This window comes from Monodelphis domestica, chromosome X (genome assembly GCF_027887165.1).
Source record: "Monodelphis domestica isolate mMonDom1 chromosome X, mMonDom1.pri, whole genome shotgun sequence".
NCBI classification, from domain to species: domain Eukaryota; kingdom Metazoa; phylum Chordata; class Mammalia; order Didelphimorphia; family Didelphidae; genus Monodelphis; species Monodelphis domestica.
Genome location: NC_077235.1, coordinates 48,060,387 through 48,086,772, shown reverse-complemented (window position 1 = coordinate 48,086,772; position 26,386 = coordinate 48,060,387). Strand labels below are relative to the sequence as shown.

Sequence of the window (26,386 nt, the reverse complement as noted above, 5' to 3'; positions counted from 1 at the left end):
CTGATATTTTGGTGTCCAAGAGGACCAGGGTGAAAACGAATGCCTTTTCCTTTTCCAAACTTGCTGCTGTATTTTGATCCCCTGAACTTAAGTTGTATCCCCTTTGAGATCACCTCTAACATGGTGCCCTGATCTTTTAGGTCATTCCTTAAGCAAGAAGGGGAAAGAATCCCTCCCTCTCTATCAGCATTCTGAGTGCTGTCTGTGTAATGAAAATTTAGTAATAAAAAGTCATTGTTTCACATGCTGATTGTCTTTTCTCCCGATTATAATTTCAGGGGCGGAATCCATTTTTTCTGGAGCCAGCTCTTATAATTGCCTTCACTGATGGAAATAAGTTAACCAATACTACTGGTGTACAAGAGGAGGTAATGTCGCCATTTTGGTACAGTCTTATTTTGATGGTAGGGAATTTGCAGTTAGGCCTGGGGGAGGTAGATTTGTTTTCATGAGAAACAGGTTTTGATCAAACCTGCCACGTTGACCATCCCTGAAAGGCAGGGGAGGAGTGGGGGCTTCGAGTGTTACATTTTAAGATGAACTTTGCCCAATCTTGCCTCATCAGCTTCATCTCCCTTTGACTTCTCCTCTGCCTGGAAGTGAGCTAACCAAAGAACCTTTCCGCTGGGACCAGCGGTTATTTGCCCTGGTGCTGCGTATGCCTGGGACGTTCTCATCTGAGCCAGAGCCGCTAGGGAGCGTACCAATGGATGAATCTGTTATTACACAAATGTGTGAAGTTACAGGAGGTATCAGGCGCAACTTACGGTCTTGAAGTGACAGGAGGGGAGGTTAGGTAGAGGTATAGACAGCTACATCAGCCCCATTTCCAACACTGAGTTTATTTACAGGGAGTCTGTCTGATCCCTGAAATGTCTGCTCTTAAGGCTCAGCTCAGGAAACTCAACCCCACCCCACATACCTCAGGAAGCCCTGTCCAACCTCCCCTCCCTGCCCCCAGTTGTTAGGGTTCTCTCCCTTCTCACATATTTCGGTATGTGTTGTTTACCCTAGGTGCCACCTACCCTGGGAATCCTTCTCTGATTCCCTCCCGCCCCCCTCCTCTCCCAGCTCATGTTGGTGGCCCCAGTGAACTCCTTAAGGGCGAGGAATACTATTTATTTGATCTTAGTATCCCGCTTCCTGTCAGCCAATCAAAGGAACATTATTTAGTAAGCACTTATTATGTACCAGGCACACAGTAGGTGATGAATAAATATTTTGATTGAGTCCAGTTGAAGAGCAGTTATATGTAATGTGGTGAGACTTTGTTTTAGTGAATCCTCTCACACTGGTGCTCTTTCTTTCTCTTTGACCCAGGCCGCTCCTACTGCGTGAGGACACAGAAAATGCTGAATCAGTGCTTGGAGTCTTTAGTTCAGAAAGTCCAGAGTGGCGTCGTGATTCACTTTGAAAAAGCAGGACCGGACTTGGCTGCTTTTGCTGAAGGGAGAGGGAAGAGAGGTAGGTAAGGGGGGCTTCTCGGCAGGAGGCAGATGGGCCACCAGAAGGCAGTATTGCCACCAACCCCCACAGCAGGTGCAGCCCCTGCTCCCCTTTGCTCGATTTCAGGTTCTCTCCCGAGAAATTGTCCGCCTTTTGTTGGTTGGGTATGGTTCTGTGAAGGCCCACTGGAGTCCTGCCCTTGCCTCTTCCCTGCACTGCCATTTTCTTGTGAGCAAGGCAGAGGGAGACAGGGAAGCCATTTTTGCCTAGTGCTCTTTCAGGCAGGAGAAAACAAGTGATGTGGAAAATCCAATTTTCAGTCATTGAAAAAAACCTCAAGGATACACGAGTCACAGGGTGCTCACGGCTCTGCTGTACCTGGTGCCACCGCTTTGGGATTGTCTGATCCCCAATCAACCCAAGAGCCTGCTTTAAGTATCTACGAGAGAGAGAGATTGAGAGATTTGGTTATATCTGGCTATATCTCTAGCTATAGATGTTGTTGTTGAGTCATTTTTCAGTCATATCCAACTCTTTGTGACCCCATCTGGGCTCTTGGCAAAGATCCTAGAGTAGTTTGCCATTTCCTTAAACTCCAGCTCATTTGGCAGATGAGGAAACTGAGGCAAACAGGGTGAAATGATTTCCCCAGGTAAGTATCTGAGTCTGGCTTTGAACTTAAGTCTTCCTGACTTCAGGCCTAGCACTCTATTCATTGCACCACCTAGCTGCCCTCCATTTAGAGGCTCCATGATAAAGGACACTCCTGAGGTGGGCATTTAAAGGCCTTCACAGTCTGGTTCTAGGCCCACCTGTCTAGGCTTCATGCCTGTCATTCCCACAAGTGATCTCTACCTTCTGCCTCAGTACCCTGGAACACTCTCTCTTAGTGCCACATCTTTGAGTCCTTAACTTCCTTCAAAGCTCATTTCTCTCTTCCAAGTCATCCAAGTCCAGTGGCAGGACAAAAGTCAGGATGACTGGCAATGGCCTAGAATAGCGGGGGGAAAACTAATTTTAAAATATTTTAAAAATACAGTGATTTAATAAGGAGTAGTGTGACCACAAGATCATAGATCTCTAACTGAAAGGGACCTAACCCAAAGGCCATTGAGTCCAAACTCCTATTATCTTAAGAGGTAGTGTAGACTAATGGCTAGGGAAGTAGGCTGGAACTTGGGAAGAACTGAGTCAAAATTTCACTACATATACTTGCTAACTGTATGACTCTGGGCAAGTCACTTAACCTCTGTCTGCCTCAATTTCCTCAACTGTAAAGTGGAATAATACTAACACCTACCTTGTAGGGTTGTTGTAATAATTAAACAAAATAATATTTGTAAAGTGCTTAGTGCATTGCCTGGAACATATAAGCTTAATAAATGCCTAACCCAGGGGCAACTAGGTGGCCCAATGAATTGAGAGTCAGGCCTAGAGATGGGAGGTCCTGGGTTCAAATCAGGCTTCAAACACATCCTAGCTGTGTGACCCTGGGCAAGTCACTTAACCGCAGTTGCCTAGCCCTGATACTTAGTATTGAGTTTAAGACAGAAGGTATGGATTTTTTAATGTAAATTTTATTTTTTATTTTTCTTATTTTAATAACAAATTTCCACATAAGTTTTTCAAAGTTATATAATTCATGTTGTCTCTCTCCCTCCTTTTTCTCTCCCCTCCCAGAATTGACAATCAATTCATTCTGGGTTACACATGTATTATCATGCAAAATATAATTCATTTCATAAATAAATAATCTTATAGAACCAAAACCCCTAAATCATATACACAAATAAATAAGTGATAAATCATATGTTTTTATTTGCATTTCTACTCCAACAGTTTCTTCTCTGGAGACGGAGAGCATTCTTTTTCATAAGCCCCTCAGAATCATCCTGGAACCTTGTATTGCTGTTAGTAGCAAAGTCTCTCACATTTGATCATCCCACAATGTTTCAGTTACTGTGTATAATGTTCCACTGGTTCTGCTTATTTCACTCTGCATCAGTTCACACAGGTCTTTCCAGCTCTTTCTGAAATCCTCCAGTTTATTATTCCTGAGAGCACAATAGTATTCCATCACCACCATATACCACAGTTTGTTCAGCCATTCCTCAATTGAAGGGCATCCCTTTAGTTTCCAATTCTTTGCCACAACAAAAAAGAACAGCTACAAATATTTTTGTACTAACTGGTCCTTTCCCATTTTCTTTATCTCTGGGATACAAACCCAGTCGTGCTATTACTGGATCCAAAGATCTGCATTCTTTTGTAGCCAGAAGGTATAGCTTTTAAAATACTAAAATAAAATAAATGCCTAACCCAGCTCTTTCTGTCTCCTAGGCCAGCATGCATTACCAGTATGTTATAATTCTCTCAGTGAAGCAGTAGGTGGCAAGACCAGGATTGGAACTCTGGCCCCCAGTTCCAAACCCAGCCCACTTTTTCATTGTACCCTGCCACTTGCCTCCATGACAGTGTTCACACTGCCCCTTTTGTGTCATAGAAACACTCTTGGGCATAGACAGTCTGACCCCGCAAAAGTCTGTAAACCTCCGTTCTAGACAAAGCATGTTCATCTAGCTTCTGGCTAAATGTTTTTATAGCAGCTTGTCTGAGCGATTCTTATTCCTCAAATCGGCCTTGGAGGATTGCCGTTAGACCTGGCCAAGTCCTCTCCCCCTGAAAACTGTAGATTGGCCGTGGAGATTGCTGTACAGACTTGAGTAGGAAGAAGTGAAGAGCTGAAAGCTGTGGTCAGGTGTCACTAGGTCAAAGAGCCCTTTTTTATTCAAATACATCCATGTTGTTTTTGGTCTCTACATTATGGTCACTTGAGCCTTAATGGAGCTCTCCCTTGTAACAAAGATAGAGTGACCTTGTTGGCCAGTGTATACAGCATCCTGCCCCTGTGGTCCCGCCTTTCTACTGAGAAGCCAGAGTTATGGGTTATCTGCTCTCTGGAACCAAATGATGCAAAGTATGGCTTCCTTCCTTCTGTTTTAAAATATTTTATCTTGAGGTTTACAAACTGAAGATCAAATGATATCAGAGTGATAATACTATGATAACCAGAAGTACAAGAAGATTGCCAAGCCCGTAGCTTCTTGAGCAGTATTCAATACACAGCAATTCAAAGAAAACATAAATGCTTGGGGCTAGGGTTATGCGTGACTTTGCTCTTACAGCAGCGACCAATATAGAAGCATGACAGCAAAACTGGGGAGGAAAAGAAAACGTAAATGCTTTCCCTCCCATGCACACTAGTGTCATTGGGCCTGTAAAGTACAGAGAGTTTTCTATCGAATGTGTATTCCTTTGGGGCCATTAGGAATTTTTGAGGTAGTGTAGCCTGGTGAATGGCATGCTGGACTTGGAGTCAAGAAGACACTGACCAGGTGTGCAACTCTCTATGCCTCAGGCAATAACCCTCATGGTTCTAGTTGGGTTGAAATTAGAGATCTTTCACATGGTAGAGCTGTTTGCTCATTTTAAATAGCGTTCTCTCCAGTGCCCAATGGGGTCATTTGAGATGACTTTTTTCTTGGGGATTGAGAGCAAGTCATTTCAGTCATGCCATTCTAAAGGTACTGAAGAGTCAGGGTTGCAGAATGGCCAGACCCTTGGGTGCAAGGGTGGCTTACCTCTGACACATCCTAGAGTGCTGAGAGACCTTAAACAGGTCATTTAGATAGCCCAGAGCTCCAGGGCTCTCTCAGACTTGAAATTGCCATTCCCTAGTGGTAGAGGGAGTTTCCACACTGGGATTTCCTCATAGTGATGAAATCTCAGATTCCGAACCATAAAAAAAATGACACAGGGTGAAGGATCAAAATGATTCTGTTTTGTGACAGACGTGCTTTGTCCCAGGGAAGGCAACTTGGTCTCATAAAAGCGCCATTACTGTACTCTAACCAAATCATTATTTGGCCAATCCGATTCCTCATTTGTCACCTAGCTCCTGTACGATCGGCTGCCTTGATATCATTTTCCTAATGTTCTGTTTTCCCATTTAACAACATTAGGTGGGCTGTGGTCCTCTACTGGCTTTCAAACTAATGCTCCGATCTAATCATTAAGACAAGCAGAATGATTATCCTTTCCTATCAAATAACCTTCTCTAGAGTATTTTGTTGGGTCGCCTTCGTTCACACTAAAATGACAAAAATATCTATCAATTTGACCGGATTACATATTGCCGGGGTCAAACGAATGCTATGACTTAATCATTAAGACAAGCAGAATGCTTATTATTTACCATGAAATAACCTTGAGACACCTTTGTTCACACTAAAAACAAGACATTGTCTAGAAGTTTGACTGGATATTACCAATGTGTTGCCGTTGAAATTACGTTTGACTAGCAAATCTGATTGCTTTATTTTTAATTGAATGTTTTTCAATTAATGAAAATCCTCCCCTCCCTCACTCCTAAATTGAAAAAGAGAAGGAAAAAACCCTTGCACCAACTGTGCCTAGTCAAGCAAAACAAATTTCCACATTGTCTGTGTCCCAAAAATACATGTCCACCTGCACACCAAGTTCATCACCTTCTTGTCTGATGAAACACGATCGTTCTCTCCAATCCTAGTTCGTCATTGTGCTCTTAAGTCTTTCAGATGTGGTCTTTACAGACAGCTGTCACTTTTATTATTGTACAGCTTGTTCTCCAGGTTCTACTCATTTTATCCCTCATCAGTTCCTAGGTTTTTCTGGAAACATTTCTTCCAGCACAATCGTGTCCATCATATTCATAAACCCTAGTTTGTGCAGCTGTTCCTCCATCAGTGAACTCTGCCTTAACTTCCACTTCTTTGCCACCACAAAAGAGCTGCTGCTCTAAATGATTTTGGCAAATGAAAAACATGGACGTAGATTTTCAATGATAAGTGGCGTTGCTTGTCAACTCCAGGAGAGAGGGAGAGACAACGCGAATCACGTGACCATGGGAAACATTTTGTGAATAAAATAAATAAATAATCTTGTACTTGTCTCTCACAGTGTTGATTCTAAGATGGAAGGTGACGGGTTTTTAAAAGAGAAAGAAAATTGCCTCTTCATATCCTTTGATTGCTCTTCAATTGGGAATTAGCTCACATTCCTGTATATTTGAATCAATTCTTTACATATCTTAGGTGTGAGATCTTTAACAGAGAAATGTTATAAAGAGTCTTCCTCTCCACTCCCTTCTCTTTTTCCTTTCTAATTTTGTCCCCACTGGTTTTCTTTGTACAAAATCTTCCAAATTTTATATGATCAAAATTTTCCTTTTAACTTCACTAAATCTCCTCTGTCCTTCGTTTGGTTATGAAGTCCTCCCCTATCCATAGATCCAAAAGGTAATTTTGACCTTGCTTCTCTAATTTGTTTATGATGTCACTCTTTACATTTAAATCATGTATCCATTGGGAGCCTATTTTTTAAAAAATGTTTTCCAATTACTTGTAAAAACAATAAAAAAACCTCTTAACTTCCATCTTAGAATAAATACTGTATATTGGTTTTAAGGCAGAAGAGCAAGGGCTAGGCAATGGGGATTGAGTGACTTGCCCAGGGTCACACAGTAAAAACAATTAACATTTATATTTAAAATTTTTGAATTCAAAATTCTCTCCCTTAACTCCTCATTGAGAAAGCAAGCAATTTGGTTGAGGTCATCCGTGTATAATTATGCAAAACATATTTCCATATTAGTCATGTTATAAAAGAAAACAGACTGTCAAAAAAAAAAAGAAAAAGAAAGTTTCAAATGTATTCTTGGGTCTGATTCCGTCAGTCCTTTGGAGGTGGATAGCCTTTTTCATTCTAGCGTCTTCAGAATTGTCTTGGATCCAATCTGAGAGGTATGAGGTGGTGCCTCAGAGTTGTTTTCATTTGCATTTCTCTATTCAGTAGAGACTTAGAGCACTCTTTCATGTGGCTTTCGATAGCTTTGATTACTTGTTCTGAAAACTACCAGTTCATGTCCTCTGACCATTTTATCAGTTGGGGAATGACTCCTGTTCTTACAGATTTGGAGTTTGTCTTTGCTATGTGGCATGAAATGTTGGTCGGTACCTAGTTTCCATCAGACTTCTTTCCAGTTTTCCAACCAGGTCTTGTCCAATAGTGAGTTCGTCCCATGGTAAGCTGGAGTCTGAGCTTATCACATATTAGACTGCTGTATTCATTTGCTTCTGTATGTTGTATGTCCGATCAGTGCTGCTGATCACTCTGTTTCTACACCAGTACCAAATCATTTTGCTAATTATTGCTGTTTGCTCTGTTTCTTAATGACGTATATAGATGGTGGAGCCATTAAGTGTAAAAGATGCTTCACCCAACCCACGTATGACCACTTTGCAAGCTAAGCTGTCATCTTGGAATCCTGACCAAGTTCTCAAATACTCTTCCTGACTGATCTTTTCCAACTCTTGTGTCTTCTTAGAGTTCTACAAGTCAGCAAAAGCCATTTCCCATCAGCCATGGCACAACTGTCGAAAGCTCATTTATGTGCGCCCTAACCCTAAAACTGGGGTTCCTGTTGGACACTGGCCAATTCCAGAATCTTTTTGGCCTGACCAAAACTCACCGACTCTGGTAAGTATCTTAAGACAAAGGGGAAAAGACAGTTTTCATTTTTTTATTTGCTAGTTTCAGTTTCCATTCTAAAAGAATTCTGGGAAATAGGTATTACTAAATGCTACCGAGGCACCTAAGCCTACTGGAGAACAGACAGGAGGTAAAATTAGTGATCTTTTCCAAAACCAACGTGACCAAAATTAGAAGGGAAGCGACAAGCTGGGAAAAAATTTTATAACAAATTTCTCTGAAAAAGGTCTAATTCCTCAAATATACGAAGAACTAAATCAGATTTATAAGAAATCAAATCACTCCCCAATTGACAAATTTGGGTAAAGGGATATGAATAGCCAGTTTTCAGATCAAGAAATCAAAATTATCAATAATCACATGAAAAAATGTTCCAAGACCCTCTTGATTAGAGAAATGCACATCAAAACAACTCTGAGGTATCACGTCACACCTAGCAGATTGGCCAATATGACTGTAAAGGAAAGTAATGAATGCTGGAGGGGATGTGGCAAAATCGGGACACTAATACATCGCTGGTGGAGTTGTGAACTGATCTAACCATGCTGGAGGGCAATTTGGAACTATGCCCAAAGGGCTACAAAACAATGCATATTCTTTGATCCAGTAACAACACTACCAAGTCTGTATCCCAAAGAGATAAAAAAAATGGGAAAAGACCTGTACAAAAATGGGAAAAGACTTGTACAAAAATATTTATAGCCGTGCTTTTTGTGATGGCAAAACATTGGAAAATAATTGGACATCCCTCAATTGGGGAGTGGCTGAACAAATTGTGGTATATGCTGTTGATGGAATACTATTGTGCTATAAGGGATGATGAATCGATTGATTTCAATAAGAGCTGGAAAGACCTCCACGAACTGATACAGAGTGAAATGAGCAGAACCAGGAGATTATTGAACACACTAATTAAAACACTGTGGGCCGATCCGATGTAATAGACTCTGCTACTAATAGCAATGCAATGATCCAGGACAATTCTGAGGGCTTATGAGAAAGAACGCTGTTTACATCTAGGGAAAGAACTGTGGGAGTAAAAACACTGAAGGAAAACACATGATTTATCACTGGTTTATTTGGGGATATGATTGAGGGTCTTGGTTTTAAAGGATTGCTCTTTTACAAAAATGAATAACAAGGAAATAGGTTTTGAGTGATCATACATGTATAACCCAGTGGAATTGCTTGTCCGCTCCGGGAGGGGAGAGGGAAGAAGAGAGGGTGATAAGAATCATGTAACCATGGGAAAAAATTTAAAATTAAATTAAAAATAAAAAAAAATAGTGGATTTAAACAGACTTTCCTTTTAATGGCCATGTGAGGTACAAAATGTGACAATTACTGTCTCCAGTTTGCAGAGAAGGAAACTGAGGCCCGAGAGATTGAGGGACTACCTGAAGCAGCAAAATAAAAGAGCTGGGATTCAAACATGGGCCTCTTCTGTTTTCAGGGCCAACTTGCTTTCTCTCCTTTGTATCAAGCTGATTTTGTCATGTGTGTGTATGCAGATGCAGTAACTCCTGTTGGACACCAGAGGGTGCCAAGTGAATCCCAGGCTTCCCTTTTGTCCCTGCTGCTCTAAATGCAAATGCAGAGTCTGGATAAAGCTTTTTACCCTTTTTTGTGTGGCCTGGACCCCTTTGGCAGGCTGGCAGGCAGGCAATCTGGTGAAGCCGAAGGCCTCTTTTCTCTACATAATATTTTTAAATACATAAATATAATACAAAGAGTCCTTCCTTTCTCTAAAGGAAGTCAGTTATATTGAAATATGGTTATCAAGGGGCCAGCCAGGTGGCTCAGTGGATTGAAAACCAGGTCCAGAGACCAGGAGTCCTGAGCTCAAACGTGTGACCTCAGACACTTCCTAGCTGTGTGACCCTGGGCAAGTCACCTGACCCCCAGTGCCTAGCCCTTACTGCTTTTCTGCCTTGGAGCCAATACACAGTATTGATTAAGATGGAAGATGAGGGTTTGAAAAATAATAATAATAATAAAATTAATGTGGTTCTCAAAACATTTTTAAGTGTCAGGCCTCTAGATAAATACCCCTGGTTTAGAATAAAAGTCCCTGCTGCACAGGAACACTGAAAACCTTTTCCCCTGGTGCACTTCTGTGGGTATAGCTCTTTTTTTAAAAAAATGTTTCATTTAATTAATTAATTTAGAATATTTTTCTATGTTACAAGAGTCATGTTCTTTCCCTCTCCTCCCCTCCCTGTCTCCCATAGCCGATGCACAATTCCCCTGGGTTTTACTCGGGTCATTGATCCAGACCTATTTCCATATTATTGATATTTGCACTGGGGTGATCGCTTAGAGTGAGTCTACATCCCCAATCCTATCCCCACTGACCCATGTGATCAAGCAGTTGTTTTTCTTCGGTGTTTCTATTCTGTGGGTATAGTTCCTTGGCGCCTATCTGGGCCTAATAACCCACAGCCCAGAGTAGGAATGCATGAATTCGCAGTTCTAGGCCCTAGAATGGGGGAACAGAGGGGGTTCTGCTTCCACGTCTTCCCCATCTGCTTTCTACACCATCTTCATTGGTCCCTTCCTCTGACAAAAGCACCCGAACAGCTGTTCTTGACATGAACTTTGTTTTCTCTCCTTCCTGGCCACTCTTCAGCTCATCAGTTACCTTCCCCAATTGTGGTACCCAGAATTGAACCTGATGGTCTAAATGTGATTTGACCTGGACTGAGAATACAGTAGGGCTGTTGTCATTGTTTAGTTGTGACCCTGTGGACTATAGCATGCCAATGCTGTCCATGAGATTTTCTTGGCAAAGATAATGGGGTGGTTTGCCATTTCCTTCTCTAGTGGCTCAAGGCAAACAGGTAAAATGACTTGTCCAGGGTCACACAGTGACTTAGTATCTGAGGCCAATCTGAACTTGGGTCTTCCTGACTCTAGGCCTAGCGCTCTATTCACTGAGCCACTGAGCTGCCTCTCTTAATGTAGCCCAAGATCCAGTTCCTTCATTTAGTTTTCTTTGTCAGTATCTCAAGGCTTGCTATTCTCTCTTAACAGAATCCTCATTGGCTTTCTCTTACCCTGACTACTTACCTTGGTGCCAAGATATTGTTTGGTCAGCCTCTAACCTTATAGTGCAAGCTTGGCCTAGATTCCTCAGGGAGGTTCAGTTAAGGCCCTCTCCGTTGAATTCTAATGAAGTCACATGTTTGGAGGCTCCTTTCTTCATTGGTAGTGCTATCATTTTAGCTTGATTTGACTTAGTATGCTATTTGGTGATAGAGGTTAACAGTTTGACCCCTATGGAAAATATTGCTCATGCCTGGAGATCTTGTAACACTATGTGAGCACTAGAAAAGAACACCAAGTGAGGAGCAGCTAGGTCACTCAGAGATGGAAGGCCCTGGGTCCTGGGTTCAAATTTGGCCCCAAATACTTCCTAGCTTTGTGACCCTGAACAAGTCACTTAACCTACATTACCTAGCTAGTCCTTGCCACTTGTCTTCCTTAGAACAGATACTTGGTGTAGATTCTAAGACAATAGGTAAGGGTTTTATTTTTATTATTATTTTTTTTTTTGGTTACAATATTTCCCTCCCTCCCCTCCACTCACCCTTCCTGCAGCCGATGTGCAATTTCACTGGGTATCACATGTGTCCTTGATCAGAACCTATTTCCATGTTGTTTGCACTTGGATGTTCATTTAGAGTCTACGTCCCCAATCATATCTCCCTTGACCCATGTATTCAAGCAGTTGTTTTTCTTCTGTGTTTTTACTCCCACAGTGTTTCCTCTGGATGTGCATAGTGTTCTTTCTCCTAGATCACTCAAAGTTGTTTGGGTCACTGCATTGCCACTAATGGAGAAGTCCATTACATTCGAAAGGGTTTTAATTTTAAAAAACCACACACAAAGTATGATTAAATGGAGATCGTGAGGGAGTTCACTTGGCAATAACAAATGGTCTCGTTCCTCTGCCCTTCAGCCTCCTCGGACAGCTCACCCAGTCGTGCGATTCTTCTGTGTGGACCACGAGCCCATGCTCATCGAGAAACTGCCTTTTGACAAGTATGAACTTGAGCCTTCCCACTTAACTCAGCACATCTTGGAACGCAAGTCACCTCAAACTTGCTGGCAGGTACTTGAGCTTCACCTGCTAACATAAACACGCAGAGCTGTTCTAGGACTGGGCCATCATTCTCTTCGGTCTCCTGGCTTAGAATGGAAGAAATTCTCTGTGGCCTAGAAAGGGAAATGATATTCATTGCGAATTCCCACAAAGAGCTTCCATAACCAAGCAAGTGGTTTTAGGGTTTAATGCGTATTATTGGTCTTCTCTTGGGCCCAGTAATAAGTGACATGTCCTAGCAGAGGCAGAGTGCTGCTCTCAGAGGCAGGGGTGTTTGGGTACAAAACTTTCCTCCGATGCCTGCTAGCTGTGTGTCCCTGGACAAGTCACAGACTCTCCAAGATTCAGGCAAATTCCATCGACTTCTTGGGTGTCAAGAGTTCTCCCTGAAGTAAACCCAAGACCCTGCTGTATTGACTCTAGCTCACTTTAGAGAGCACGTTTCACTTACTCCCGTTGTGACCACTTCTTATGTTAAATGGAGAGATGGGGAGGGCTTGGCCTAGGTGACCTCCAAAGGTCTCCCTCTCTGCCAATGATTTCCAGCCTCAGCAATTCCAGTTGGGTAGAATGGATTGTAGCTTTCGTGATAAACAGCTGCTAGAGAAGCTGGATTTTCTCATCAAAGAGCTCTCGACATAGAAGCTTTCCAGGATAGGAATGGATGGTATCCTTGCCCACGGGATAGCCAGCTCACTAGGGTTGGCAATGAATGTTACTTATATTGTCTCATTTGCTCTCCACAGACTCCCTATGAGGTAGGTGCCATTGTTATCCTCATTTTACAGATGAGGAACTGAGGCACGGATTTATTTTTAAAGTGCCTTACCTGGGGGTCACACAACCAGCGTCTGAGATTGGATTCAAACACAGGTTTTCCTGACTCCTAAAACCAGTGCTGAAATCACTCTAGCATGGCGCCTCTCATATCCAGGTACTATGGACAGTAAAAGGAGGAGATGATCATGTAACGTCACCTCCTCACCTAAAAAGTTTGGTGATGAGTAGATCAGTTCACCCTGAATTGTAACTGGCCAGTTAGCCCCTCTGTCTACGCCACGAGATTATTCATGATAGCGATGGTGGGGCTCTTGGTACGTATCCAAGGGAAGGTTTTCAAGTGAACAACTCCTTCGTCCAAAACTTGGGATTGCCTTGACTAGCTAAGGAGACTCAACAATTGCCCTGGGAAACTAGAACCTGACATAAAGGTGTTTTAAGCATAAAGGGGATGGAGCCAGGCTAACTTCAAAGCAAACGTGTGCCCTGAATTTATGTACTGAAACAGTAAGAGGCAGCAACTTAATGGAATGAATCAACAAGCCTTTGTTTAGCACTTAGTTTGTGCTAAATCTGTAGGATACAGGGCCAGCCTCGGAGTCAGTTCAAAGTCAGCCTAGGACACGTGCTATCTGTATGACCATGAAGGCATGGCGCTTCATATTTTTATGCCCCAGGTAACAAGCTTTGTAAATAACAAATTTCCACATAAGTTTTCCAAAGTTATATGATCTGTGTTGTCTCCCTCTCCTCTTCTCTCCCCTCCTCCTGGAGTTGACGAGCAATTCCACTGCGTTACACATGCATTATCACTCAAAATCTGTTTCCTTATTATTCATTTTTGTAAGAGAATAAGCTCATAAAATCAACCCCCCAAATCATATACTCAAATAAACAAGTGATAAATCATATGCTTTCATCTGCATTCTGCCTCCAACAATCCTTTCTCTGGGTGTAGACAGCGTTCTTTCTCATAAGTACTTCAGAATTGTTCTGGGTCATTGCATTGCTGCCAGTAGCTAAGTCTATCACAGTTGATCCTCATACACTATTGTTGTTCCTGTGTACAATCTCGTGGTTCTGCTTATTTCGCTCTGCATCTGTTCATGGAGGTCTTTCCAGCTCTTTCTGAAATCCTCCTGTTCATCATTCCTTAGAGCACAATAGAATTCCTTCACCATCATAGACCACAATTTTTTCGGCCATTCTCCAATCGAGGGACATCCCTTTAGTTTCCAATTCTTTCAGGCAATTCTTTAAGACTCCAACTTAGAGCTGATATATTCCCGCCTTGGGAATGAGATCACAGTCCAGGCCTTTTAGCCCTCCCAAACTACCTAAAGTCATATTTTTGGTTTAAATTTAGCCTTTTCATGGATTTTTTGGTGTCCTCTCCATATGAACCTAAGAAATTTTGTTCCTTTGTATAATCATAATACTGATGGTAACTCCCATTTTATGCAGCACTTAGAAGCTTGCTGACAACCATATTTTCTATCATACATTATATTCCCTATATTTTGAGTTTGAGTATTGAAGGGGCAAGGTTCTAGTTGACTCCAGGTGTACTGAAGAGAAAGGGAGATGGGAAAAAAAGTAAGAAGCAAGGAAATTTGGCAAGGCTAAGAGATGAATGAGGAGCCAGAAATTTGGAAAAGCTCAATTGACATAAATCATTTATGGTATGCTGCAATCAATTCTAGTATAAACCAAGAAAGTGATTTCCCTTTCTTAGAATCATTGGGTTGAGCTTTGTGGGGGCCATCTAATTGCCTCCTCATGGCAGTCATGAGACTAAACCTCAACTGGGTCTTCTATTTAAGTTGCTCTATGCCTCAGTTACTTTTCTTGTAATCTAAAGTATATGATTAAAATTTGTAACCCTGTGATCTCATTGATGGGGGTGTCCCTTCCAGTGGTGTGGATCATAGCCCTTCAATGCCTGTCAAGCCTATATGACTAACCCATGGCCTCACACATATCCTCCTCTGGGACCCTACACTGTGGCAGGTGCTGGGGCCCTTCCTCTAATATTAGAAGGTTCCCATGTCAATTGGCTATTGTTAGATTAAAATTAATATCCAATAACTCCAAGATATTTTATAAGATTTATTAATAAGCACTTGAAGTAGAGGAAGTAAAAAGACAAAAGTAAAAACCTGAGTAAAGAGTTTTCCCAACCATGTTAGTGGGAGAAGAGAGAGAAAGGGCGGGGTTACAGAAACTTTATCTCCAAAGTGCAAGGACATCATGTGAGGACAAAAATGGGATTCTGGGAAATGGAGTCCTGGGGTACAAAATTCTAATTACACACTATCACCCCTTGCCCTCGATATATGACTGCCCTACCTCCTCTCATTCCTGGATGATGATATCTTTTATGCATGTCATTAATTATTGGCAATACAATTGATTCAGTCAGCTGAAGCCCCTGATAAGTCTCTCACTCTCTGTCCACCCCCCCCATCTCCTTCTGTTTCTGTTTCTGTCTCTGTCTCTCTCACATTCTCTCCCTGTCTCTCTCTCTCTCTCTCTCTCTCTCTCTCTCTCTCTCTCTCTCTCTCTCTCTCTCTCTCTCTCTCTCTCTCTCTCTCTCCCCCTCCTTCTCTGTTCCTGTCTCTTTCTCACATTCTGTCTCTCTCACATTCTCTCTGTCTCTGTTTTTCTCTGACTTTCTGTCTCTTTCTCCTTCACCACCACCACCACCATCTCTCTCTCTCCTTACTTTCTCTGTTTCTCTGTCTGTCTTTCTCTATTCCTCTGTCTCTGTCTCCTTTTCTGTCACTGTGCCTCACCCTTTTTTGGTCTTTCTCTCCTCTCTGTCTCTGTCTCTCCCTCTCCCCCCTTTCTCTCTCTCCTCTCTTCTCTGTTTCTGTCTCTTTCTCTCTCCTTCCCTTATCTCCCTCTCTCCCTCTCTGTCTCTGTCTCTCTTTCTTTGTTCCTTTGTCCCTCTCCCTCCTCGGTTTCTCTCTCTGCCTGTATCTCTCTCTTTTTTGTCTCTATGTCTCTCTCTGTCTCTTTCTCCCTACTCTCTTTTCTGAGTTTCTCTATTTCTCCCTCCTTCCTCCCCTCCTCTTCTCCCCACCTCATTTCTGTCTCTCACTTTCTCTCTTTCTATTTCTCTCTCCCTCTTTCTCTCCCCCTCTCTTTCTCTCTTTCCCTCTATCTCTCTCTCACTCTATCTCTGTCTGTCTTTCTCTCTCCCTCAGTCTCTCTCTCTCTCTCCCCTCTCTTCTCTGATTATCTCTCTCTCTCTCCCTCCCTCCTTCCCCATCTCTCTTCTCTCTCTCTCTCCGCCTCTCTCTGTCTACCCCTTTCCCCCCCTTTCTCTGTTTCTGTCTCTATCTCTCTCACATTGTCTCTGTCTCTCTCCCTGACTTTGTTTCTTTCTCCTTCCCTCCTCCCTCTCTGTCTCTATCTCTATTCACTTTCTGTGTCTTTCTGTCTGTTGTTCTCTGTCTCTTTGTCTCTTTTACCTTCTCTGTCACTCTCTGTCTCTCCCTTTTTTTGGTCTGTCTCTCTCCCTCTCCGTCTCTGTCTCTCTGTATCTGTCTGTCCCTTTTTTGTCTCTGTGTCTGTCTTTCTCTCTCTCCCTTTGTGTCTTTCTTCCTCTAGCTCCCCTCTCTTCTCTGTTTCTGACTGTTTCTTTCTCCTTCCTTCCTTCCCTCCTCTCCCCCCTGTCCCCCTTTATTTCTGTCTTTGTCTGTGTCTCTCACTTCCTCTTTCTCTCCCCCTCTCCCCTTGTCTCTCCCTCCCTCTAGTTCTGTCTCTTTCTTTTTCTTTCCTTCTGACTCTTGATCTCACTCCCCTCCTTCTCCTCCATTTGATGCAATCAAATACCTTCTTGTTGCCCCATCCTCCTTTCAGTTGGGAATTGTGATCTTTTGGTGAGGAGAAAGCTTGGGAGTGGAGTCCTTTTGGGCTGATACATATGCCTTGCCCAAAATAACCAAAGATTTTCATTGTGTTCAGGAGGAGACATTGTGGTGTTGCACAAAGGATACTGAGCTTAGGTGGATGGCTTGGGCTCTAACTCTGGGCCACCTTGGGCAAAGCCATCTCACCTCTTGGGAAGCCCAGTTTCTTTAGCTGTAAAATGGGACTGGCCAACCTGTGACTCCCTCCTTTGTAGGCGGGGTGCTGGGGAAGATGCTTCATGAAGAACCTGAGAGCACAGTGAGGCTGAGAGCTGATTGTATGCACGTTTTTCAGTGTGTTGTTCTGCACTGGTTTCTGATAGCATCTCCAGAACATATGCTCTCTGCTAGGCCTGGGCCCTCCCTGACCAAGAAAGCCTTCCCACTCATGATGGTGCCTTCTTCTGTCTTCTTAGGTATTCGTGGCCAGCAGTGGGAAGCACAGTGAACTGGAACACCCTTTTGGGTACCTGAAGGCGAGCACCACCTTATCGTGTGTCAATCTCTTCGTCCTGCCTTACAACTACCCTGTCTTGCTCCCACTTTTAGGTAGGTGACCTGCATCCTTTGCAAAGGAAAGAAGAAAAGGGCCCTTTGTTATGTTGGAGCTTGGAAACAAATGACCTACCCCTTATTCTACACCGTTAGTAACCCAGTCTAGATCAGAGGGATCCTTTTGTCGTGCTAGCTCCCCAGCACTCAGAATCTGGGATCTCAGTGGCCATCTATTCCAGCTCACGACTGAACAAGAATGGCTCCAGCCTTTGCCTGTAGACCTTCAGTGGGAGCATTGTGGTGGGGAAAGAGGGAACTCACTACCTCCCAAGTCAGCCTCTCCCCCTTTAGGACCCAAGCAGCTGCTCCAGTGGCTTCTTGTGTACGGTAGACCTCATATCCTTACTCTTTGCCTGCCACCGAAAGCCCATCTGGCTTGTGGGGTGTCCCAAGGCCAGGACAGCTGTGGCATGAGAAGCTCAAGTACTAAGTCCTGCCCGTCTTGCCCAGATGCTTCAGAGAACCACAGCAGAGGAGGTGGTCCTCACCAGTACTGCCTTTGAGCTATGTCCCCATCATTCCCGAGGGAAGGAAAATGGACCCATCTTGTTCCTAACTGACTAGCCCAAGAGTCTTAGCTGAAGCATCCTGTCCTAGTGTCTGTCTCACCATTTTGTGAAAATACTCAAACTCTAAGGTTTTTCTTTTCTTCATAAAGGAATTCAGGCTATAACTTTTCCTTGGGGGACAATAACCAGAGCAAGGCATCGCTTTAAAGGAAGAGATTTTTTGATACTGTGCCTTTTCCCTGGAACATCCATATGATTTTATTGGGTGTTCAGGATTTTCTGAAAGTGCAGATCTGACCATGTTACCCCCCCTATTCTACTGTAAAGTCCAATGGTTCCCCATTACTCGTAGGATCATGTACAAAAGCCTATGATGCCTCTCCCAACCTAGCCCCTTCCTGCCTTTCCAGTCTCCATTCTTTATGCCCACCCACAATCCAGCTATACTGGCCACCTGCTAGTCTTCCATACATGACATCCCGCCTTGCATTGGCTGTCCCCTCCATGCAGAGTGCTTGACCCCTCACCTCTGTCTCCTCCATTGGCCAGCCTCCTTTAGGATTTAGTTCAAATCTCACCTTCTGCAGGAGGCTGCTCTTCTCCCCACGCCCCTGCCTTCCCTGGGAGATTTCCTCCCTCTGAGCTCTCTGTGAAATCTTGTATACATACATATATATATGTGTGTGTGTATGTATCTCTCTCTCTATATATATATATATCCTTATTTATTTATTTCCTTATGTACACACCTCCTCCAGTGGAAGGAGAGACCCTGGAGGGTGGAGACCCGATTTTTGCCTTTCTTTGGGTCCCCAGTGCTTGGTACATAGTAGGTATTTCATAAATGCCCATCGCCTAGCTTGGCAATCCAGCCGACAAGTAGCAGCCTGTTCCTGAGAACAATTAGCATTCTGCTGGCTCTCTGTGGCCCCCTCCCCTTCTCCTGTATACATGGCTGGGAGTTGTGTGCCTCCCAGCTTCCCGAGCTGTCAGCCGCAGACTCCAAAGCCCCTCCCTTTGGCTGACATTTTGTGCCTACCTGGTAACAGAAAAATAAAATGACAGCCACTTAAGCAGAGCAACTGTTAATTTTCTAATAGACATTTCGGTTGCGCCAAATGCGATTGATTAATTACTCAGAGTGGAGGCGTAATGTTCTTCATATCAATACTGTGAATTAATTGTTAATAGTAACCAAGCACGATTTGGGACCAAATGGTCCCTTGCAGCTGTGACACTGCAAAATTCTGAAGGGCGTTAAATATTAGGCAGAGGAGTGTGAACCTAATTAGGTGGGCAGCGGGGGGCCATGAACAATTTCGAAGTAAAAGAGGTTACATGATTAGACCTGTGCATTCTGATTACTTTTCTAGTGGAGTATAGGATGGATTTGTGAGAGAAGAGATTAGAGGCTGGGCGTTCTGTCAGGAAGCTCTTGCAATTGTCAGGCTAATGGGAATGAGGCCCTGTGCTGGAGTGGTTGCCATGGGAGTGAAGAGGAAAGGAGATATGGATGTGAGAGGTACTGTGTGGGCAGACACTGTTTCCTCCTCTTGAAAAAAAAAAAGGGCTTTAGACTCCATGACCTGTGAGGTACCTTTCAGCTGTAAAACCAGCAAAAACAAGTTGGGACATTCGGATAAAAAGACAGCATCTTTCAAACAAATCAAAACTGCAGAAGATGGGATGAACCACTGATCTAGCCATTAGAAATCTGTGGGGAGACTCTTAACTAAATACTCATTGAACTCGGGGCTTTTTGTTCATTTTTTCTGGGGTTTTGGTTGTCACGTTGTCGTTGATTTGTTTTTTAAGACCCGCCACCTCCTTTGGCTTAATTACTCATATTAAGTGATATTACAGGAGATTTTTATTATTTATTATATTTATTATATAGTATTAATATAATATAATATCTAATCTAATATAAATAATATATATTATATTTATTATATAATATTAAGGCTATTACAGGAGAATCGTGCCTTGATTTTTTTCAGATCTGCATTTTCAGGTGGAATACGGGAACGTGGCTGAAGTCTGATGGATTTGGAGCCAAATAACTGGGGTTTCAATTCCCAGCCATGCTCCCTATTAGCCACATGACCTGGGGCAAGTTATCCCTTCTCTGGACCTCAGTTTTCTGTTTCTGGAAAATGAATTAATTAGACTAGAGCTTCAAAAATCCCTTTCTACCCAGAATTGGCGATCCCTTCAATAGATCCTTGGCAAACACAGTTCCTTATGTCAGTATCAGTTGAGAGCAAAATATTGATTAAAAAATTCAAGTGGAAAACTGGAGGGGGGAAGGGAGGTGTATGATTTTTGTTCTAGCACAGATCGATCGAGACAAATCCATAGATTCATTTAGTCTGCTAGGATTTGCTTTCACACACTGTCACAGATTCTCATTCTTATTCCATAACCTTTAAAATCGGGGCATTAATAAGAGAAATGCCCTATTATGTAAAGTCACCACTATGAATTTCAGCCCTGCTCAAAACCAATTAGGACAGAGCTTCGCTGACCCGCCATCCATCTCTTTTCCTCTCAGTCCTCCACCAGCCCTCTTGTCACCATCACTCCCAGCCTCCTGTTGCCATGGTACCCCTGTCTCCAGGCTCACCCTTCCCCCATCTCAATTTGCCCAGATACAAGAATTCCCAGTCACAGCTCTGAACATGACGACAATACGGATTTGCTCATTTGAATAGATGTTGAAACTCACAGTTGGGATAATGCAATCTTTTCTCATTTTGTTTCCCATAATAGATGAATTGTTCAAGGTTCACAAGCTTAATCCAAGCCCGATGTGGTGGCAGGAGTTTGATGAATACATAAAATCCATGCCTGCATACTTCCTATCAGTATGTAATATATGTATATGTTCATATACATATATGTATGTACGTATGTGTGTGTGTACGTATGAATTCAAAGAGATGGTTACCGGTCACAGAAAGCAGCGATGCCTAAGCTCGCCATGTCACCCACCATAGCAGGAGGGATGATCAGCAGCGATTTGTAATGTCATAAAGGATGAAATGCAGCTTTTCGACTATTACATTAAATAGAATCTTGGCCTTTCCCCCCCGCCCCCCCCCCCTCTTAATTCATTTTCTGGTGCCAGGAAGATTTTAAGATGGCTCTCCTCAATTTTGTTTGTAAAACTCACATTCTGGGACTGGGACCATTTTCTTTGGATCACAAGAACAAACTTATTTATGTTCACGTTCTATATGCGTGTCGTTGAGGTTTTACCTTCTCTCTTGAAACAAATTCTCATTGATGCTTAATGGGTGCTTGCCGCTGAGAAGTTGGATGCTGTCATTTTTGCAAATGGAGGCCTTAAAAAAAAAGCAGGAAACTGCTTAGGAAAATGTGTTTGATTCTAAGATGGCGAACGTGAACAGGATAGACAGGCTAAACAGATTTCATCATCTCATTCCTTTCCTGGCTTAAGCCCCCTCCATGCTTTTGCTGATTTACATGAGAAAAGAAAGCAAGCATCGTGACCTTTGACTTGTTCTGGAATAACTTTAGGTAGCAGAGCCCAGAGATGGAGAGCCAGGGATCTCTTGTTGACTGTGGCTCTCCCTGCTATTCTGTCCCACCCCCTGCCCCTGCTCCTGTCCTCTCCTATTTTCTTTTTTTTCAATTCTTTTTTTTATATTTTATTTGATCATTTCCAAGCATTATTCATTAAAGACATAGATCATTTTCTTTTCCTCCCCCCACCCCCCGTAGCCGACGCCCTCTCCTATTTTCATTACTCAGTGTCTCCTGTATTGCTGTGTATTACTATGACATTTTTTTTAATTCTGAGTACTAAACCGTGTCCTCGAACTGAATTCTGGAAGTATTTGAAGTTTCATTCTGTGGCGTGTTTTGTTTCCTTATAGCCATTAAAGAAAGCACTGAGATTGATGGGAGCTCCAAATATCATATCAGAAAATTTAGAACCTGGACTTAGTTACAGTGTCATCTCGTACCTTAAAAAACTCAGCCAACAGGTAGTATTTTTTGCTTTAATTTTAATTTTTAAAAATTGTCAATGTCAATGAAAAAAGGCTTAGCCCTTACAAGTGCCTTTCTTTATTGATCAAGCGAAATGTAATTTTGTAAATATGGATGTATTTATGCCTTCTGGGTTACTGACAGTGAGATTATCATTTTCCCTTAAAATACACATGGGAATTTGTTAGTGTTGTGTGCTAATATCTATTCCTCCCTTCTCTTGCTGGGTTGTCCTAACCATGTTCTAAGATGGTCAGAGACTTGGCAGAACTGCTCTGGTGGGTCATGGTTTTTCCTCCCCTTAGATCTAGCTTCTCTCTGTCTCAGGGCTTCCCTTTTTCAGTTTTATTTTGGATCATTCCAACCACCTGGCTTTAGGGTATGGAATTTTCTCCCCTGCCCCCTACCCCAATAGATGTGTGACTCTGGGCAAGTAACTTCACCCTGTTTGCTTCAATTTCCTCACCTATAAAATGAGCTGGAGAAGAAAACAGCAAACCACTCCAGTGTCTGTGCTGAGACAAGTCCAAATGGAGTCACAAAGAATCAGACATAACTGAAACAGCTGAATGATATTATATGTATAGAGAGTGACGTTTTGCCACCATTTAAAATCTAGTAATCTAAAGAACTCTTAAATCTTTCTTTCTTAGCCCTGAAAGATTCTGCTGATTTTAAGTTGTTTCCTTTTTTTTAACCCTCACCTTCCATCTTGGAATCAATACTATGTATCAGTTTCAAGGCAGAAGAGTGGTAAGGGCTGGGCAATGGGGGTCAAGTGACTTGCCCAGGGTCACCCAGCTAGGAAGTATCTGTGGCCATATTGGAACCCAGGACCTCCCATCTCTAGGCCTGACTCTCCATCCACTGAGCTACCCAGCTGCCCCTGAATTTAAGTTGTTTTCAAAGAAACAGAGTCAATTGTGAAGGGGCAGCTAGGTGACATGGTAGATGGCACCTTAGGCTTAGAGTCAGGAGAACTCATCTTCTTGAATTCTGGATTGCTGTTAATTCCACTTGATTGTTGTTGATAGCGTAGAGAGGAATGGTTGCCATAGTAGAAACCCAGGATTATCTGTTGTTTCAGCCATTGGGGATAACAACGATGATGTGGAAGGAGAGAGGACGTGGGAGGGCCTCCTTTTCCATATTATTGACTAAACAAAGATAAGTAGTGCCATTTTCATGTGCTGTCTGCTTTTCTTCTAGAGCAAACTTGAGTCCGACAGAAGGAACGCATTGGTGGGGAAGAAGCCTCCCCTGGAGAACGGAATCAAAGTGAAAACCATCTCTTTCGACTACCCTATGGTTTCTAATTTTGACCTTGAGCCCTCCGTGCTGCCTGGAGCCGCAGAGAAATCTCCAAGTAGGGTTAGCCTGATGGAATTGAATGGAAAAGAACCCTCAGAGTTCGAGATAGCACTTCCAAAGAAGGTGAACTAATCCCAACCAGCAGTCACCAAGCATTTCCAAATGGCCATTATCCACTAGGCACTAGCAATACCAGGACCGAGTGAAACAATCCTACTTTCGAGAGTGTGCAGTACAGGAAGGGAGACCCCAAACCAACCTGAACTATGGAGCAGAAATGTATAGATCAAGACAGGGCACTTTGAGAGAGAAGCCACAACTGTTCGGGGAGGGGAATCAGCTTCATGCAGCAGATTGTGGCTGAGATCAGGAGAGAGAGGGTTCCAAGCAATGGAAAGGCATAGAGACAAGACATGGAGGGAATGTGTGCGAGTAGCTGAGAGCAGGCCATTTTGGCTGTATTGCAGAGTATTAGAGACAGAGTAATGTCCACTGAGGCTGGGAAGATAGGAAGAAGCCAGTTTGTATTTGCTCCTACACACAACAGGGAGCCCCAGGACTTGGTGGAGTAGGTGTATGACATGCTTCCGTCTAGATCTGGGTTTAATTTGCTTTGGCAAGTGGGTGGAAGATAAACGAGAGAGGGGAAAGACTAGAGACCTGGAGGCGAGCATGGAGGCCGTTGCAGTAGTTTAGGTGAGACATGATGAGAGCTTGAGCTAAGATGGTGGCTGAGAATGGACAGAAAGAGTTGGATTGGAGAGACGGGGTGGCGGTAGAAAGGGTATGATTTGGCCCCATAGGCTGAAGGACGATGAGGAGAATGCTGAGGCACCAACAGGATGGTGATGCCTCAGAGCTGGGGAAGCTTAGAAAAGGGGAGACAACACGCTGGCTTGAGGGCGTGAACCTGAGATGTGGAGTAGCAAGAATCCTATCTTACAGAAAACTTATTACTATCTACTTTGAAAGCCCTAATTAGAAACTGCAATAAAGTTCCATATTGAGTGTTCTTGGCGATTGGTTTGGAAAAGGAGATTTTCCCAACAGTTGGGCTTCTTAAAAAAATTTCATTAATGCCTTTTATCATCATTTCTTCTGGAAATATACTGTCCTCTCCCAACACCTGGAATCTTGTTAAAAGGGGAAACTGTACCTGAACAAGAAGTTAAAGAGACCCAATGATCTTGTCTGACAACATATACAACATTGGGACCTAGAATCCTCTGCCACTCTGCCTAGAAGAGGGCAGTAGGATCACCACTCTAGAGCTAGAAGGGGCCATAGAAATCATCTGGCCCGGTCTGATTTTAAAGAGGCGGAAACTGGGGCATCTAAGTAGTGCAGTGGATAGAGCACCAGGCTTGGAGACAGGATGACCTGGGTTCAAATCTGGCCTCAGCTACTTCCAGGATTTGTGACTCTGGGCAAGTCACTTAAGCTCAATTATCTAGTCCTTGCCTCTCTTATACATTAGAATTGAGACTGAAGGTAAGGGTTTAAAAAAAAAAGAGAAGGCAACTGAGGCTCAGAGCTAGCATTTAAACTCAGGTCCTATAATTCCAAGTTTGGCAGTGTTTCAATGAGTTTTCTGTTTTTCTGGACCATTACTGGTTTTTATCTCTTCAGACTAATTTTTTAAACCCTCGCCTTCCATCTTAGAATCAATATTATTTATTGGCTCCAAGGCAGAAGAGTGGTAAGGGCTAGGCAATGGGGGTCAAGTGACTTGCCCAGTGTCACACAGCTAACAAGTGTCTGAGGCCAAATTTGAACCTAAGACCTCCCGTCTCTAGGCCTGGCTCTCAATCCACTGAGCCACCCAGCTGCCCCTATGCTCAGACTTATTTTTAGTTATATTTTCATTTTCATTCTTTGACATCATTCACCATGCTCTGTTCCCACATATTTTGTTCTGCATCAGTTCACACAAGCCTTCTTGGTTTCTCCAAATCCTTCTTCATACGGTAGTTAAGACCACCTGGGAAGTTTCAGAGGCAGGCCAGAGAGCAGCAATTTCCTCCTCCATATTAAATCATTCTTAATCATTTTAACACAATAGTGTTTATTTTTTACTCAAAAGCATCCACCCTAATTGGTGTTCTTCCCAATTTGGTTAAAACAGGAGGCAAAGCTTCACCTGTACAAGAATCCTTTTGACATTCCACGGAGCTGTCTTTTAGACCAATTAACCAGAATGAGAGCCAACCTGCTGAACACCCACACAAATGTTGTTGGACAAAATGAAGGTAAGTGGACCATGAGAACAGGATTTTTAAAAATTAATTAATTTATTTTTTCGAATATTTTTCCATGTTTCCATGACTCATTTTCTTTCCCTCCCCCTCCCGGAGTCGACAAGCAATTCCACTGGGTTGTACAAATGTTGTCACTTGATAACTATTTCCATACTATTCATTTTTGCTAAGAGAGATCTTTTAGAGCCCAAACCCCAAATCACATCCCCATATAGACATGTGATAAATGATGTCATATGTGCTGCTTGCGTCTGCATTTCCACTCCCACAGTTCTTTTTCTCAATGTGTTCCTTCCCATAAGTCCTTCAGGAGTGTCCTAGCTGGTTTCATTGCTACTAGAAGCAAAGTCCATTACATTGGATTTTTCCACAATGTTTTACTTTCTATGTACAATGTTCTTCTGGTTCTGCTCATTTCACTTTGCATCAGTTCATTGAGGGAGAACAAGATTTTGAACCCAGGACCTCCGGTCTCTAGACCTGACTCTCAATCCACTGAGCCACCCAGCTGCCCAAACAAGATTTTGACAATTTCTCCATTATCAGAGTGGCCACTGTGGGTGGGGACAGGATTCTTGTTCAGTTGGGCTAGACGTGCTGCTCCTGTTGCTGATGGCCTTCGTTTTTTCCATATCCTCACAGATTTCTCTCACAGTATTCCAATTACTCAAATGGGCAACTACCAGGAATATTTGAAGACGTTGCCTCCCCCACTTCGGGAAATTGATTCAGACCAACCAAAAAGACTTCACACATTTGGGAATCCTTTCAAACAGGTTAAGAAGGTAGGAAAAGCGGCTCCATTTTTACCCACACAGATACTTCATATCATCGTTCTTGATGAGATCCTCAGGTGTCAGAAATTGTGCATCTTACTTTCCGAAGGTTAGAAATGACCTC

At 42.9% G+C, this 26,386-nt stretch overlaps 1 protein-coding gene across 3 annotated transcripts in view; it reads left to right on the top strand.

Annotated features, from left to right (window-relative positions):
- SAGE1 (sarcoma antigen 1) overlaps window positions 1–26,386 on the top strand; it is a 70,145-nt gene that overhangs the window by 28,927 nt on the left and 14,832 nt on the right. For all 3 annotated transcript variants that reach the window (XM_016426688.2, XM_007507232.3, XM_007507233.3), the window contains exons 4-14: window positions 279–368; window positions 566–749; window positions 1,321–1,464; window positions 7,871–8,022; window positions 11,996–12,148; window positions 17,253–17,385; window positions 20,673–20,767; window positions 21,803–21,913; window positions 23,127–23,351; window positions 25,354–25,477; window positions 26,129–26,271. In XM_016426688.2, coding sequence (XP_016282174.1) covers window positions 279–368; window positions 566–749; window positions 1,321–1,464; window positions 7,871–8,022; window positions 11,996–12,148; window positions 17,253–17,385; window positions 20,673–20,767; window positions 21,803–21,913; window positions 23,127–23,351; window positions 25,354–25,477; window positions 26,129–26,271 — 1,554 coding nt within the window. The remainder of the gene's footprint in view (window positions 1–278; window positions 369–565; window positions 750–1,320; window positions 1,465–7,870; window positions 8,023–11,995; window positions 12,149–17,252; window positions 17,386–20,672; window positions 20,768–21,802; window positions 21,914–23,126; window positions 23,352–25,353; window positions 25,478–26,128; window positions 26,272–26,386) is intronic.